At 31.3% G+C, this 17800-nt stretch overlaps 1 protein-coding gene and 1 long non-coding RNA gene across 3 annotated transcripts; one reads left to right on the forward strand and one right to left on the reverse strand.

Moving 5' to 3' along the window:
* Positions 1–69: 69 nt before the first annotated feature.
* LOC121125178 (lysosome membrane protein 2) lies at positions 70–2295 on the reverse strand. The gene is made up of 2 exons (XM_040720311.2): positions 1921–2295; positions 70–1852 (listed from the first exon to the last, which is right to left on the reverse strand). The coding sequence occupies exons 1-2, from the start codon at positions 2077–2079 to the stop codon at positions 344–346; spliced, it is 1668 nt and encodes a 555-aa protein (XP_040576245.1). The 5' UTR covers positions 2080–2295; the 3' UTR covers positions 70–343.
* A 794-nt stretch (positions 2296–3089) lies between these two features.
* LOC121125714 (uncharacterized) lies at positions 3090–7991 on the forward strand. Of its 2 annotated transcripts, none has more exons than XR_005866733.2 (4): positions 3090–5478; positions 5544–5699; positions 5758–6189; positions 6249–7991. It is a non-coding gene; the product is annotated as an uncharacterized lncRNA (long non-coding RNA). The 2 variants fall into 2 exon arrangements; XR_005866730.2 differs by having other exon boundaries at positions 5224–5361.
* Positions 7992–17800: the final 9809 nt, after the last annotated feature.

Genomic DNA, 17800 nt, shown 5'->3' on the forward strand with positions numbered 1-17800 from the left:
GAGAATTTTCAGTAAGTGTCAACCCCTGATAAATCCCAAGGAAACGAGAGATAACCTTTAGTACATCAATTTAATGCATTTACATCAGGTAAATACCTATTTTATTAAAACTATTTGGGAAATACGTAGGTAATTTACAAACATCAGGGTTACATTCTTCAACCTTTGCTTTAGAAAATTCTGAAGCTGAAGGACTCTTAAAAACATTGTAATACAATATTACACAAATAAATAAAATATCAGGATGTGATTGAAACGTTATAAGTTTGATTTTAAAATTGCATTGAAAAATATTTACAAAAATTCCAATTAATTATTTGATACTTATTTAGTTATTGAAACTCTAGGCCCGTTTTTCTCGATACCTTTGATAGAAAGAGAGAATTATAGAAACAATTAAGAGTAATGGGCCAACGACATAGCCAAGAGCAATCCCCACAGTATTTCCTATTGTAATAGCACTGAAGAGAACATTGTTTAACTCCTCTGCTTTTTCCGAATCTAATTCAGCCCCTTCATCAGCCCAGAACATGGGGATCAAGCGGAAATCCGCAACTTTTTTGAGTAAATCAATCCCTGCTACTTTCCTTAGGACCATGTTGATTTGAATTTTCTTGTGTGCTCTCAATGGTGTTCCTAGATTGGGTTCTATGTCAAGATAAGTTGCATGTTTCTCTGAATTCGGTTCTAGACCTTTGACGTAGGCTTGAACTTCTTTATCAGCTTGAAGAAAATGAGGCTGAGACATAAAAATTGGAGCTCCATAACATGCAGAAACGTCCATAACACCATCCTTACATTTCAAGCATTGGGATAGATCCCATTCATCATTATCCGTTTGCTTGGCGCATGAGAAAAATTCTTGACAATAACAAAAGTTTTCAGGGTTACTCATTGAGAAAACTCTCTTCCCTACTCCATAACGATAGGCTGTGATCCCTCCTTCCACTTCCACTTCGGACTCAAACTCCACATATATTGTTCTACAAAGCTCTCCCACAAACATCCACAAAGGAAATTTTTTCTTGTTAAATAAAAACGGTGGAAATTGAGTCCCATCCGTTCCATAGATTCTATGGCATGAGCCACCCTCACTTGAAAGTTGACCCGTTATACTTGTGGCTACATTAGGCCACCAAGCCTCAGGTAATTTATTCTTACCATTGAACTCAACAATATTCATAAAACTTTCTTTATCGAACCGTCCGTTTTCAATGGTATAGTAATTCTGCAATTTGGTTGCATTTTTACCTTTGAAAAAGGCAAAAGTCCCTTCTGAAAGCTGTGCAGGACTAATGATTTTGATTATGTTTTCAAAGTCTTTTGCTTTAATTGGTATATCCAAGTCCAAGGCTTCTAACAAGAGCATAATAAATGTATCCAATTTATCAAAGATAGCAGCAGACTTAGAGTCGAAGCCCGTGTATAGGATTTTGTCAACTTCTTCAGTAATAAATAAATTTTCGGCCTTAATACCTAGAGCTTCATTACCATTATTTATAATTTCAAAAAAAATATCTTTGACTGTTTTTGGCAAGCCATCGAGTTTATCCGCTAGGGTGAGGAGGACTGGATTTATAATGGTTATTTTATCGTTTTTGGAGCAAGGTGTATTTATTCTATTTTTACATTTGAGTTTATGTGTGTTTCTTTCATCAAACTCAAATTTTGTATACTTTCCATAAGACAAATATCTTGAGTTTTGCTCCATCAAATTTTCTTTTCTCATGGTTTCCCTATACGAATAAGGGCCTACCTCTAATAGAACGGGTGGCTCTCCTCTTATCACCTCATTTGTATTCTTAATGTGAAATAAACTATAGCTAAGGTAGACAGGAGCAGGTGGTTCCTTCTAATATTGAGAAATTAAATATACAACAATTAGGTATACACATGAAAATATGGCTTAAAACTACTTACAAAAGCATTGAAGCCCTCGGTACCTTCACGCAAGTCGAGATTTTCGTATATCTGAGATTTAATCATTGCTGGTAAAATGTGCATTTTGAGGAATATTCCGCCAATAATTAAGACGATGGAAAGAAGACCTAGGATGACTCGGATTGAGTATAAAATCATTTTGTTTTGAATCTATTCCAATGCCTGTATTTCCAAATTTGATCTACTATTTCCTTTGAGGGATGATTTCAAAATGATCCCTTTTTTATTTGTAAGTTTATCAATTGTGAAATAAGGATATGATAATAAAATAACTTGATAAAAATAATTCCAAATAGATTAAAGGTTGGATTTTTCTTATAGCAAAGAGTCTCATTTAAGATAAATCCTTCTTTTGACTATTTACACTCAATGTTTATTCTCTGATTATAATTCAATGTAACAGGTTATACATAAAACAACTATACGAACAAACACGTTTTCGAAATTAGTTCAAAATCAAAAAAGAAATCGGTGAAAATGTCAGTTATTTTTTATTTTATTTTTCAGATGAAAAAAAAAAATAATATAATATTGGATTAGTAGATATAATAAAGTTTGTAAAAACTTGTCAGTAGATTCGTTTTCATATAAGTTTGACAAATAAAAATCAATGTTTAACTAAAATATATCTGTCTTTTGTTTCTGTATATTTTTAATTTTTTCCTCTTTGTCATAAAACGTCAATTTTCCATTTTAAGAATAAATACCACAAAACGATGCATTTTGAACTTAAAAATTATAAAACCTTTACACTATAAAAATATGGTATTCTTAATTTCTGGAAGATTTTATAACATAACTTTTTCAAAATTTGAAAAAATGAACGAGTTATTCAGAGTTATTTTTTCGATGACATTATTCCCTCTAACTTTGTTGTTGTTGTATGTACGAAAAAAAAACATTGGTAGTTTTGTGTTTCTCCTTACAATCACAATAAATTCTATAGACTTTTTTTTATCATCAATACATTTTTATTATTCTTTTGGTGTGCCATGTGTACACAAGAAGTTTAGGAGCCCCTGTCTTGGGGAAAATATAATTGTTTTGAGCTTGAACACAGGGTTCTCATGTTTAAAAACTGATGCTTGCATCAGATTTGGAGATCTTATGTCAATTTAATAGATAAAAATATAAGAAAATAGTTTTTTAGTTGGGAAAATTCGTTCTACAATAAAGATAGATTTATCTTACAACGTAATCTCCACACACAAAGGAGCATAGAACTAAAGATTCTAGTTTATCTAGAGACATCACTTCAACTGTCTGTTTTTGTAATTTTTAAAATTATTCTTTAGCTTTCAAATTTCATAAGATGCAGAAACAAAAAAAGTAATAATAAATTATATAGATGAGCAAAAATTCGAGCGATTTTATGTCTCTTCTAAAATGGCGAGCGCAATTGAGCGAAAATCCTCAGTTCTACTAAAAATGAACTCGTTCATCCCTTACTGTTTGAGCTGTTTATTACAAATTCAAAAATCCCCAGCTCTTCTATAAAAAAAAAAAAAAAATTTTGGAAAAAAATAGTCTAATCAAAATTTTTGAAAAAAAAAAATCAAATATTAAATTTTTTGGAGAAAAATTTCAAAAGTGCCTAGTTATTCACAGAGATATTCACATTTTTTTGAGATATTAATTTTTTGTAAAAAAATTTCAAATATTAAATTTCCAGTACAAAGGAAATATTCCTTAATTTGGGGCGGGGCGCTATATTTTTGTAATAACTTAAAAAATAATGAAATAGTTGAATACCATTACTAAATAATGATAAGTAATCATTTGAATTGGAAATGAAGCATTAGTTTCCCAATACCGATCCCAATCCTCCGATTCCGACTAATCATCTCATGACTAATTATAATATTCCCATTCATCTCAAGATCAAGTTGAACGGCCCATTGGGTCATGTTATTGGTGTTGCGACCCCATTTCGGATCGAGACCCACAGTTGTAAACCACTGGTCGACACTATGGAAATAAGATTGTATAATGATGTAATAGCATATTTTAATAGATATACGTATCTGAACCAAGATAAAACTAGGTCTTGTGGGATATATTTTTGATACACAGTAAGATTTACGTCCATCTGTTTGTTGGCCTCATTTTGGCAGAAAACAATTCACTATTTTCCTTCAAAATGTTAATGAAAAAGGATACTTATTCTTTGAAAACTTGGTCGCTTATGCAGAGAGATAGTTTATAGCAAGGGTAAAAGCTGAGTGTTTTTTTAATATTCCAAAAGCCTGGAGGGCTACCAGCTCAAAAAATATGAATCCATAAACAAATCAAGAAATGAAAAGCATATAACTTTTTTAGAACAAGTCTAGCGAGTGACTAACAAGAAGGGAACAGGTGACTGGGGGCCTACGGGTATAGGGTTGGTGATCCCTGGTTTGTAGCAAAGTAAAGGGAATTCTTTATCATCACAAAGTCAGACGAGAGACAAAAGATAGAGGACAAAAACAGTTGACTTTTACTACTTTAATCTATTTCAAAATGTTATGCAGGCATAAAGTTATATCCTTTGGGAAAACGTGAAAGTGAGAGGATTGCAGGGACCAAAGCTCGGAGTAACCTCACTAATCTTATTCAATTTAAGAATCAATAATGGTTTATTCCTGAATTGAGTTAGAGTGATAATAATCTACCACATCCATTATTATTATTATTTTGAAAGGCTAAATAAAATTATATTTAAATTCAAATATAGGAATAAAATATTAATATACTTCATTAATAATATGTACTAAAATACTTTTTTTTTTTAAATAATGACATCTCTAAATATATATATATTTTTACAATAAGCATTTTAAAAAATAAAAATATTTGAAGCCCCATCTTTATTTTTTGACTATTATCATTTGAATGTTTTGATCAACTGTTTTTTATTTATTACGGCGTCAACTACTTATTCACATCACAGGGGTGTCTTCAAGGGGTGTAGGATGTGGGATTGCAACCTCTACCCTCCCCAAATTAAGGAATTTTTGCTGTTGACTTGATTTTTTTTTTTTTTTGTCAGGATGAAAAAATTTTACGCAAAAATAGAAATGAAAATTTAATATTCGAAATGATTTTTTGTTTCTTTTAAATTGGATATTTGAAATTTTTTCAGAAAAAATCAATATTGGAAATTTAATTTTTGAAATATTGTGTGAAGTTAAAGTATGGAGTTAAAAAAAATTAAAAAAATGTTAACGTTTGGTTTTTTGTTCAAAAAAATCAAGAGCCAAAAAATAAATGTATATATATATAATCCTGCAAACGACCCTGTATCCTCACTATGTACTTTATCTCAATGTGTTTATGGCGTCCCCAAAATGGCCGACGTTAACAATACTGACTTTACATGAAAACACTCCCTTGTTGACTCCCTCGGATATTGTGTAACATCTAAAATAAATACTTTAGTAAGTAAGTTTGTGTATTTTATATATATTCTTTCGTTGATCTTTTTTTTTATCATGAACTTTGTTTTCTGACTGAGCAAATATTGACTCAAGTATATTTCGTTTGATTAGTATTGAATATGTAAGAGAACTAGTCATCATTCATGTACATATTAATGTGAAGGAAGTTAAAGTTTGTAATGCTAGGGTCAATATATGAATTAAATAACCATGATCCACAAAAAGAAGAACAAAGATCCTACCATGGAATATAAGAACAGTTTAAGACTAATTTGAGGGTCCTGAATCTTTGACTGTTCTTAAATTATGTCATTTGTATGGATTTCAAGAATTTTTGTAAATGTATGTATAATTCTCATTCCGAATAAACTGGAAAATAGCTTTGTTTTCTTAATATCAGAGCCCTATAAGGAGAGCTACGTCACCGAGCTATCCGCTTTGACGACAGCTGACTTCCTCATGTGTTTGAGTCAAAACATTCAAAATTTAATACTATATTTTATGTGAAGAACTCTACAAAAGTGATATATTTTGTTAAAATACTCCAGGTATGCCCTCTTGTTGTGCGCCGTGGATTACAGGAATCGTTCTTGAGCTGAGGGAATGACACTTTTTTATTTTCCAAGCGATAAATTCCTTGGAGGGCAATGGGTTCTAAAAATGAAATGAAATCTTTGGAAACAATAATATGACTCTCGATTGTGACCTAAACATTTTGAAGAAATAAGGAATTCCAACTCTCAAGCCATTTCAACATTCTTTAAACATCTAAAACCTAAAGTTCCAAGGCTCACCAAAAACCCCATTTTCATTCGGGAAAACAATGTTGATGGTAATAAAAAAATTAACTAATTAAGGATATCTCAAGCAACTTTTTATTTCGAATTTCAGGTAAAAATAAAGATCTCCACAATTTCAGAATCGTACGTATGAACTTTACTCCTTATTTGGAACCTCCTACTTCCCAAAATAGAAAAATAGACTTAGTGGGCATTAATCTAATTTCATCAACAATATAAGATGAAACTTCTTATTATGATATATATATATTGCATTAGTTACTTTATCCTTAGAAAATAATAATTGTATTATTACAGATATTTCTTCTGAGGTAAAACATCTAAATGAAATAAATAGCAACATACAAATCCAACTTGGAGTATGTATTTGAAGCAGAAATAAAGGAATTAAAGAAGAAGTTGAAGATGTCAAAATTTGGGACGCAGAATCAAAGTTTAAGTCTTTGAAAATGCGCCTCTCTTCGGTATTTAATTCAAACCATATACATTTTTTAAGTCGCAAGTCTTCACACTCCAAAATCCGCCTTTGGTCAAATAAAACCATTTAGAATTCACTTTAGTTAAATTCGTTGATGAACTATATGTTGTCCAATTAACAAGAGAAAAAGAGCACATGCAACAACCATTTTTCCATTTCTTATCTCAAAATAATTATTTATGGATATTTTTGCTCGCCTTAGGGAATTCTATAGTTAATTTTGATGGGTAGGCTAAATTATTCAAAACATAAAAGATTAAATTATGGAAGTATATTTCTTTTTTTAAAAGAAAGAACTGTTAATGGAACAGGGAGGTATTTCACCAATTATTTTTGATGCATTATGAGTTATTAGCGGGAGTAACGGACATTGCTAAGAGTTATTAGGACTCGATCGTTGACAACAAGGTAGACATCAAAGATATAGTTATTTGTGTTATCTTTTTATTTTATAATATGGCGTGCTGAGCTTGAATTAAACACGATGTTTCCTCAATTGTTTTATATATATATATGAAATAGTAACACAGATCTGAGATACTAAGTAAGCACTCAAAAATGAGGTATTTACAGATAAACACACTTTACTTTATTAATAGAACTGTATAAAATATGTACTAGAAATCAGGGGTGATGGGGTTGCAACATGAACAGGATTTTTTATTTTCTAAAGCTGTTGTCATTATTATTTAATTCTTGAGAAGAGAACATCTAAGTATAAAGTACAGCTTATATTATATAAAATATTTTGACATTAGCCTATAACTAGTGTCAATAGTGTTGAGACATTTTGGGACTAGAGTATAAATTAGATTAAATAAACCATGACTAAATCAATTTTATTTGGACTATTGTGTTATATAAAAGGTTCTGAACGAAGTAGCTTATTTCGAGAGAAGTGGACTCATGATGAGAAAGAATGTCATTTTTATAATGAAAAAAAAAGAATATGTTTAGAATTTAGAAAAAGAAAAACAGTTGTTTCGTGTGCTCTTTCTTCTTTTTTGTTCATTATTTAACACACAGAGGTGATATTTAAAAAAAAAAAAAAAAAAGAGTACGATGAGAAGGCGGGAGCAAAGAATATGGTAATACTGAATTAAGATCGTTGTTAATATCAGCTGCCTGTTATGTTTCTCTGGGAGAAAATGAATTACTTCTATAAAGAGAAGAACCTTCAAAATTTAAAATAGTAGTAATTCAGAAAAAATATCATAAATATTTGATTTAATATATATTAATTTTTTTATGCATTTTTAAATCAATTTACAGCCATGATAGGTAATAATGTTTACTTCAGAGGGAGAATTTGGCTGCCAAGACCACCTATTAAATACTGAACAAAAGAAAAAAAAACAGCAAGCACAAAAACCATTTATCCTTTTCTAATTACCAGTGATGTAAATCCGGTGAATTTTTTAGGTGGCCCGTTTTTTTTTTTGAATTGGTAGTCTGAAGAATGAATTTTATTTTCCTTTGCAGTCCTCATTATTATCCAATTTCTGAGTAGTGAGCATCCTTTCCTAAATAGATTCAATTATATTCAAAACCTGGCGAAACATTAGTTTGTGCTCATAAAAGATGGAGCGTAACCCTGAGGATCTGTTGCGGAGTTATTATTGTAAGTCCTTGTTGGACTCAGGGTATAATTGGGATCAACATCCGAGTAATTCTAGCAAATGCCCTTATTTATATCCTTTTCTCCTTCCTCTCTTGTCACAGCTGATTGTAGCTGATATAATGAAAGGTCATGAGCATTATTCTTTCTCTCCTACAAATCATAGTTTTTCATAAATGAAGATGTAAACTATATTAATAGGTTGTCGTAGTGTTAATTCTTCTCTCAGAAGTAAGAATTCTATTCAGTACTAAAACTTATAAAGTTCGGTCCTTGATAACGTCACTCAACTTTATGTCTTCTTTATTTAATCAGTTCTTGTACTGACTGTCCAAAGGACCACCATTATCCAAAATTATCCATGAACCATGAGTCCCCGAAATAGACTCCCTTTTAAGATGCAATTTGTGACGTCAGTTAAAACGCTCTATAGTCTATTTGCTATCAACACTCCTACAGAAAATAGGAAAATCTTTCCAAAAACACTAAACTATGAACAACTCGACTGTTTGAAGCTGGTGATCGAACAAAAGTCGCTATGAATAGGAGACATCAAGAAAACACCAGGCCACACATCTTTGTTAACGCGCCAGAAGCTCGGGATCTCGGACAGGAAATTCTTATGCATCCCCCCTACAGTCCACACCTGGCACCAAGTGAATACCATCTATTCTTGACTATGGCTAACGTGCCTGGGGGTACAAATTTGACCTCAATAGAGCCCTGTGAAAATTGTTTGTCCGATTAGGGACCAGGGCTTCTACGAAAAGGGCATTATAGAGTTGGATTCTTGTTGGCATCAAATTAACTATAATTAAGTCGATTGGATTACTTATATCTAATCAGTAAATATAATACTAATCGAATACATTGGATGTATAAAATATTTAAATTGGGGTTCATTTCCCTGCTTCTAAAATATTAATTCCTTTTGAAATTAGTCAAATCATTGACTCCATTATATTAAACCTCGAAACTTTTCATGTAACCTTACGTTGATTATTTATTCATTATTCTATTTGTAAATTTAAAGTTAAACGGAAAAAAAATCAATCAAAATTGAACTTTTTTTATGGAAAATCTTTTTAAATTGCAATAAAAGGTTTATTCTTTAGTTTAAGCAATAATATAATGCAATGGCAGAAAAAAATATTAGTTTTCAAATAGGATTCTTCATTTTACTTGATTTTTGTATGATTAGATACATTTTGTAGGAACTGTACTAAAGATAAACCAAAGGCGTCTACAGGGGATTGGCCGGAGAGGAAAGTTTTAGCCAACAAATACACATAATATAATTTACATTGATTTTTTTTCAATGAAAAATATCTCTTTTCTATTTTATTACCATTTTTATATATAAAAGGAACCATATCAAAGACAGATTCCCTTTGTAAGCTATCAAAAACATTTAAAATTGAAAGTTTAAGAGAATTCAATAAGGGGTCTAGTGGTTTATTACCTTAAAAAGTTTGGGAACATTTGATCTAAAATGTTAAAACAAAAACTCTTTGTCTTAAAGTTATCGGCAAGGAACAACAGCCTTCTACAAATATTGACAAAATGTAGATACAAAAATGATTAGAGAGATTTGGATTGAATATTGTATCATCCTTGAACAATGGTGATTATCTTAGATAATATAAAGCTTTTTCTAATACAAGTGATATGTCTAACGTATCGATAAATCTCGTACTGTAAATACGAAGGACAAAGGGAGCCGTGCCGTAAAAATGGGATTCTAGCGTTCTGTTTCACTATTTCACGCGGCATTTACTCCTAAAGTTGAAATCCTAATTGATATACATACAAAAAAAAAAAAAAATAAAAAGGAGATAATACTATTCTCCATACTATCCCAATCTGTTTTTTAACCGAAACAATAAATAACCCACCGGTTATTTATATACTAAATGTAAATATTTGTGTATCTGTCCTCCTATTACGACTGATCCATGGATGGATTTTGCTGGAATTTTCCATGTAGGCTCTTAACACTCCTAAAAAGGTTCTGGTAACATTTTTTTGGTCATCAGGGCCATCGCAGTCTTTAAATAGCATTTCTAAGTACTTCAGCTCCATAACTTGAGGGGCAAGGTGTATTTGGATACAAGGAGGTTTTCTTGATACTCATGAAAGTGGCGGCGGTGAAATTTAACTTGACTCAGACCAAGCAGTTACTCATAATAACCCGTAGGTAGGGTGTATCCTAACATATTGGAAGGGATTCTGGGTGCTTAAAAATGCGCCGGTGGTACAGTTTAAATTTGAGGCCCTTGGCTTTACCTGTACAACCTGAGGGCTGAGGTGTATTTTGGAATATTTTGAAGGTTCTTTGGTGCTCAGAGAAGGATCAGTGGAGAAATTTAACTTGCCTCGGCCCAGCAGTTTTCCGCTACAACCTGTTGGGTGGGGTTTACTTTCAGAATATTAGAAGGGTTCCTGGGTACCTAGAAACACAGCAGCGATAGAGTTTAAACTGAATTTTGGCTCAGTGCTTCCCCTGTACAGTCTGAGTGCCGGGTTGTATTTTGGTATATTAGGTGAATTCGTTGATGCTCGAGGAAGGGTCTGCGAGATTGAGAGTTTGGAGTCTGACACAGAATAAAGCAACTACTTCGTTATTGCGTACCATGAAGACAGAGGAAAAGCGAGGTCGGAGTATGAGCCACTTCCTCATCGCGTATCATGGAGACAGATGAGCACCGAGGTTACTGTATGGCCAAGAAAAGAACGAGAACATGCAGTGAGAATAATATATAAAATTCACGATATTTTAAAATATGATGAGACATTTGAACAACATGTTAAAAGAATAAAAGGATTTATGGATCTAAGAGGGAAGTTTGGAATATCACTCAATAAAGACAAATCTGCTCAGCCAAAGATTAATTATATTGTTCATATCGTAGGAGAACATGGAATTAATGTTGATCCTAGAAAAACAGAAGCCCTTTCAAAAAAACCAACTCCTCAAAACAGAACTGAGATGAAGTCATTCATGGGAATGGTTAATCAAATGAGCGGATTTTCACAAGAAATAGCCAACTCATCTGTCCCATTAAGACCTTTGTTAACCTTATGTAACAAGAATGAGATCATATGAACTAAAGAACAGGATGACACATTTGAAGATGTCGAAAAGTCTTTGGTTAAACTACCTCAAAAGAGTCACTCCATTCCGAACAGAAAAACTGTTTTAGAGAGTGATGCTTCTTAGAAGAAAGGTCTTGGCTATATCTTAAGACAGTGGAGGAAAATGGCATCTCATTGAAGCAAATTCTAGATGGTAAAGTGCATCTTAATAGAATTATGTAATGATGACAACGCTTGAAATGATGACCATATATGGAGCAACAAAGAAATTAAAGGTTTATATTCAAGGATTTTCATATTAAAACAGATAATCAAGCAATTGTAAATATCCTGAACAAGAAGACTTTGGACGAAATTGAGAATCAAAGACAAAAAGAAATCAAAGAAAGGACGCAAATCCACTATAACTTCGCCGTTGCTTGGAAACCAGAGAAAAAAATCACCAGCTGTACACAAAATAATAAAGTTGTTTGGAAAAAAAAGTTCAAAATCAATAGCTTTGCACAAAAAATTGTATTTCTTGAAAAAATAATCAAAAATCCATAGCTGTTTACAGAAGAATAATTTTTTTGGGAAAAAAATATCAAACATTCACAGTTTTTAACAAAAAAAAATACATTTTTGGGGGAAAAAATCAATTATTACATTTTTTCGTACAAAAATTGTAATAATAAGCAAAAATTCCTTAATGGAAGGGGCGGGGGTTGAAGCACCTCCAGCCCTCCCCTTGTGGACGCTCCTGGCCCATTAGCTTCATTTACGTTGAAAAAGTTGAAGAAATCCTTTTTTTTCATTGACATTTTGGGTCCTTACTCTGTATATTAAGTGTTTTTAGATTTTCGATTTGCCTGTGCATTAGGATAAATCCTTTGGAGATTTCAATTTTGTGTCTATATTTTTCATATCGATGTTTATTTGTGTTTTGTTTTTGTTTTTTTTTTTTTTTTTAATATACTTAATAAAATGCATAAGTATAGGGATAAACAGTAATTTAACTATCTATTGATGTTTTTACTAGTAATGGCACGATTAATCGGAAATGGAGAAACTGGTATTTCTTCTGGAATTGACATCATGTCAATAATGTTTAATTTATTATTATAATGTAATTATTTTTTCCAAAAATTTTACTTTTGGTGAAAAGCTTTGGATTTTTCCAAAAAAATTTCATATAGAATTTTTGTTTTTAATGTAATTTTTGGTGAATGTTTGTAGATTTCTGAAATTTTTTTCAAAACGATTTAATATTTTTAATTTTTTTTTTTGTAAGAACTCTGAATTTTGGACATTTTTTTGTAAAAACGAAAAAAATCTCACTAAAATAATATCCAAAAGCCAAGTCCCCCCCCCCTAATATATTCCTGCTGACGTCCCTGAAAACAGCCTCTTAGTGACCTCAGAGGCCCAAAAAAATATAATAGTAACATGCTTGATTATTTTATACGTCAACCTACTGAATTTCAGATTGATCCGTTTGACCGTTTTGGATTCCATGCGTGATATCACCAAAAATAAACTTAAAAATATAATTAAGATAAATTTTTCGCAAAACAATCATCCTACTCAATTTTTTGGTTATGTATAAATATTATTCATAAGGATGGACAAACCCCAGATAAAAAAGACTGGTTTTAGGTTAGAAAAGGAAAAACGGTTGATGTTATAGTTATTTTGTCTTTCTTGTTCATTCTTAATATATTGTTGTGGTTTTTACATCTATCTCTGAATAAGCCATTCCCACCTAATGTATTTTTCTTTACAGTAAAATAAAATAATAACACATATATTTTTCTAACTTTTTTTCTGCACTAACGCTATTTTAAATCTAAATCTCTTTATTGCAGAAATACATTTTCTCCCTCTTTTATAATATAACAGGTTAGCTGATGTTAACAAGGTTCTTATTTCAATTATTAATTATTGCTCCCGCCTTCCCCTCCCCCTCTACGAAATGCCCACCCCTGATTATACAATACTTGGCACCAGGTGCGTTACTAGCTTTCATTATTTCTCCATACAGGTGGGTTCTGTTTTTATTATTATTATTTATTGCTAAAGACATTAATGCAAGACTTTGGGGTAGAGAGGGGTGCTCGCCGAATGAGAGGATAAACTTAGTCCCGATTCACTTGTCTATATTTTCGGCTACAACCCTACCTTAATGCACTGCTCTGACTAGTTAATAACAGACAAGTAACACTTGTCCACTGTTTCCTTTCTGTAAATAGTTCAATTTTATATTTTGCATTAGCTATGTATGTTACATTTTTTAATTATTTATTATATTATTAGAGGCATTTATATTTTCTCAGCATATAATAAATGTCTAAGGCAATTAATATATTCAGCTTTGTGCAAGAGTATAATTTTGAATATACATATTATTGGCTAATATTTTGGATAGGGAGCCAAATTGATTCGGATTGGCCCTGTTCGATTGCATGGTTGATCACAATATCCCATACATGGAATTTAAATACAAAAGCAAAAGTAGGGAGAAGCGTCTTAGTGATTTCTTTATTACTTATGAGTCCCTTTTGCCTCTCTTTTCTTAATAGTTTTGTCTGCAAACATTTTCTATTCGGCTACTTTTCATAAATAGTTATTCGGAACTATTAAGTCATTATGTGTTAAAAAATATAAGTGACTTCTTAACTTTTGTAGATTTTAATGAAATATTCGTTGTAGTTTCCATACTTATTCCCCCAGGAATCCCCTTCTTTGCAGATGCGTCAGCAGATTAGAATATTACTCTCTCGAAAATCTGGGATGTTTACAAAAAAAAAAAAAAAAATTACTAAGTTTGTGCCATACGTGCTAATGATAAGTTCTTTGATTGAAGACAATATTTAAAATGTATCAAAATTATTTAATTCATTTGGTTTTATTTTGGACTTGCAAATGCTATTTCGTTATTGAGATTCTTGTCAGGCGAGTAGAGACTTTAAAATCATTCCTATTATTAGTTACATAACTATTCCATGCTATATAAAGTGGGGATGCTTTAGAAAGCTTGATTTCCCTAGTATTAATATATATCTAGACTCTAGAGAGAAGAGTCAAAATCACAAGTTAAAAGAGGCTTATTCAACGCATCCTATTCGGTTATGTTTGCAGGATGATTCAATTGAACTCTATTTTTATTATATTCAAGATAAATGACAAATTAAAATGTTATTGTTGGTTTATGTTGTCAAATGATTGTTTCATATTTAGTGCATAATATTCACCTATTCTTATTATTATTGATTTCTTCGCTATACTATAATTATTTGAAAATGTAAGTTCTCAACTATTTTTTTTAAAAATTCAATACAACCTTTAATCTAGTTATTTTTTAAATTAATTTTAGTACTATAATCGTCGGAGGGTAAAAATTTACAGAAATAAAATTATCTAATAAGAAAATAAAATACTATAATATGATGTATTAATACAATTTGTTATATAAATTTGAATTTCCTCCTCAATTGACAAACAAAAGCAAAGAATTTTCTTATCGACACACCTTATATTAATGTTACTAGATTGGTGCTGGGACTATATAAAGGGGAACTTATACTATACCTCGGTAGGTATAGAAAAAGATTAGAGATTAGAAAAGTATTATGTAGTTATATCGTAGCATTGAAGTCATATTAAGTCATTTATGAACCTTTTTCAATACATTTGTTTTCGTTAAGAGAACATTATGTTCATATTACGTATATATTTTTAATAAATAAAGAAATTAATTTATTCTAGAAACTTAAGAATATTAAGTGAAAATCAAATAATAAGTATAGATGTGAAAATAACATCATATAATTGTAAGCACTAATCCAATTGTTCCAAATACAAATATTTTTATTTTCAATTTTTTTTAATTCTAATTTTACTATGGAAGAATCTCAAGGCAATCTATTGTCGTATATATCCGGATACATAGCCTCTTCCATCATTAAGTTTTTCAAAATTAAAAATTACGAGTGCACAACCTTTTTGATTTCTGAGAAATCAATAACTCATGGTGAATAATTTTCTGCGCAGATCGAGATCTCATCGAAACTTTTCAAAATAGTGTTATTAAGAGGATGTTATTAAAAGATTTATTAAATTCAACTACTTTACATACTAGTCAGCTTTACAATATGATATTCTCAGAGAGAAAAACTCGAAAAAATTTATTACCTTGACAAATCCAAGACGATGCTTCACTATGTTATTTGTCAATTTATTTGAAACTAGAGACTTTGAAACTACCTTCCTATTGTGTTGAAGTGTAAAAAACAACATCATTTTGCTAATTATATTGTTCAAGTAGGATTTAAATATTTTAATATATCTAGCAAAAATCTCATAAATGAGGCTAATAGTATCATACACTCGGGTAACAAAGGTCAAATTCTCATAGCGCAACTTCCAGAAAAATTACTAAGTAATCTTCTAAAGGGTGATTCAAAACGAGCGGTTTTTGGATTGTAATAATAAAACACATAAAATATTATGTTATGGTCAAAACTTTATAATGAACCGAAAAACAATCCTTTACAATTATTTCTAGAAAATAATCCCCTTCATATGTTGACGCCAATTTTCGATGACGCGTTTGAGCATTGTGACCGGAATCTCACGAATAACTCGCTCAATATTTGCTTCCAATGCTTCAATCGTCGCTGGGTTATCCACATAGACTTTTGCTTTGACGTAGCCCCAAAGAAAAAAGTCCAAAGGTGTGATATCACACAATCTTGGTGGCCAATTCACGGAGCCAAAACGTGAAATTAATTACTCACCAAAAAGATTTCCCAATAAGTCCATTGTTACGCACGCTGTGTAGCAAGTGGCACCATCTTGTTGGAACCAAATATCGTGGAGACCATGTGCTTCAATTTGAGGCGCCAAAAAGTCTGTTAAAGGTAGCGAATCGATTCTTCACGATCTTCGGCTACACTCTCGGCCGCAATATTTTCTACACTACGACCTGTACGTGGCCTACCAGACGACGGGGCATCCCAGCAAGTTGCTACCCCTTCAAATTTTTCGATTATTCTGCGAATTGTGGATTCTGAAGGTCGATTATGTGGACCATAAGTTGGGCGTAATTTGCGAAAAACTTCTTTCACAGAACACTGATTTTCATAGTACAATTGAACAATTTGTACACGTTGTTGTGGCATGAGCATTCCCATAATGAATTGTAAAACAATACTGAGCAAAAATGACGTATGAATTTGACAGAATTCGCGCGCGCCTCTCAAAAAATCCCTACTGGAAAAAACTGCTCGTTTTGAATCACCCTATAAATCTTGAATTTTCATTTTGTTTCGTTTAATAAAAGATTTACTCTAAAAAAGTGTTTTATTCAGATCTTAAGGTAATAATATGTATTCATAAATCAAAGAAAATCAGGATAAAATATAAATAGTTTCCTTTTAATTTTGAAAATCTGTATCTATGTCATTAATGAGTATTTTTAAAATAACTAATAATTAAATATAAGAACTGTTATGGGAGATTTAGTTTTTTAGAACATAATTAAGACTAACTAAGTTTTGATATTGCAATTATATTAAGGTTTTCTAATATAAGTCTACAGAAGTTAAGAGGTCACTTATAAGTTGTTATCACATAATCACTTAGCATTCAACCATTCACAAAATCTATTTATGCAGATAAAAAAAATGCATTATAGACAAAAGTATCGAGAAAAAAGGCTGCATATTCATTAAGCCTCTAAAATTGACTTCTACTTTTTTCCAAGGGATTTATGTCTTATATAAATGAAAGGGACTAAAGTATTCTTAACAATGAAATATTTTTCTCAGAATAAGAGACGAAAAAAAGTCCACTTTGGACGGAACAGGTTTCAAGAGTTTCAACGAATGAGCTTTGGAGGATAAATCTTTGTTCCTGACTAAGTAATTCATTCGGAAATTAATTCTTCTTGTGGAACTCTCCAGTTCCAAATAACTATTTATATGTAATATCAGAATATATATGCCTTGTAGACCAAAATATCGAGAAAAGAGAAGCTCTATAATCATCTTACACTTGTTTTCCGATGACAAAATAGACTCAATAGTAATAAAAAAATCAGGAGTGAAATTGAAGTGTCCATGTTGTATAATTATCTGTATAGATTGTATATCACAAAGTCCAACTACTAAATGGAATTGATATAAATCTGATCGCGATGAGTGATTTCTGCATTATATACAATACAACAAGGGCAATGAACGACTCTTATTAATGAAATAATTTTCTTAGAGTAGGAGACGAAGCAGAGTTGACTTTCAAGAATTTCAAAGAAGGGGCTGTTGATGGAGGATGTGAACCCTCTTTGTTTCTTAATGGGGCTTTCTGTCGTTTAATGTAACTCCATAGTTTTTATATATAGAGGAAGACGATGATTCCGTAGAAGATCTAGACGAATTTATGTATAGGGGCAATGATTAAAGTGATCAGAAGT

The sequence above is a fragment of the Lepeophtheirus salmonis genome, chromosome 10, assembly GCF_016086655.4.
Source record: "Lepeophtheirus salmonis chromosome 10, UVic_Lsal_1.4, whole genome shotgun sequence".
Taxonomy (NCBI): Eukaryota; Metazoa; Arthropoda; class Copepoda; order Siphonostomatoida; family Caligidae; genus Lepeophtheirus; species Lepeophtheirus salmonis.

Coding starts and splice junctions, on each gene's coding strand:
- LOC121125178 (XM_040720311.2), bottom strand. CDS start 2,079: ATGATTTTATACTCAATCCGAGTCATCCTAGGTCTTCTTTCCATCGTC. Junction 1,853..1,920: donor CCGAGGGCTTCAATGCTTTT/GTAAGTAGTTTT, acceptor TCTCAATATTAG/AAGGAACCACCTGCTCCTGT.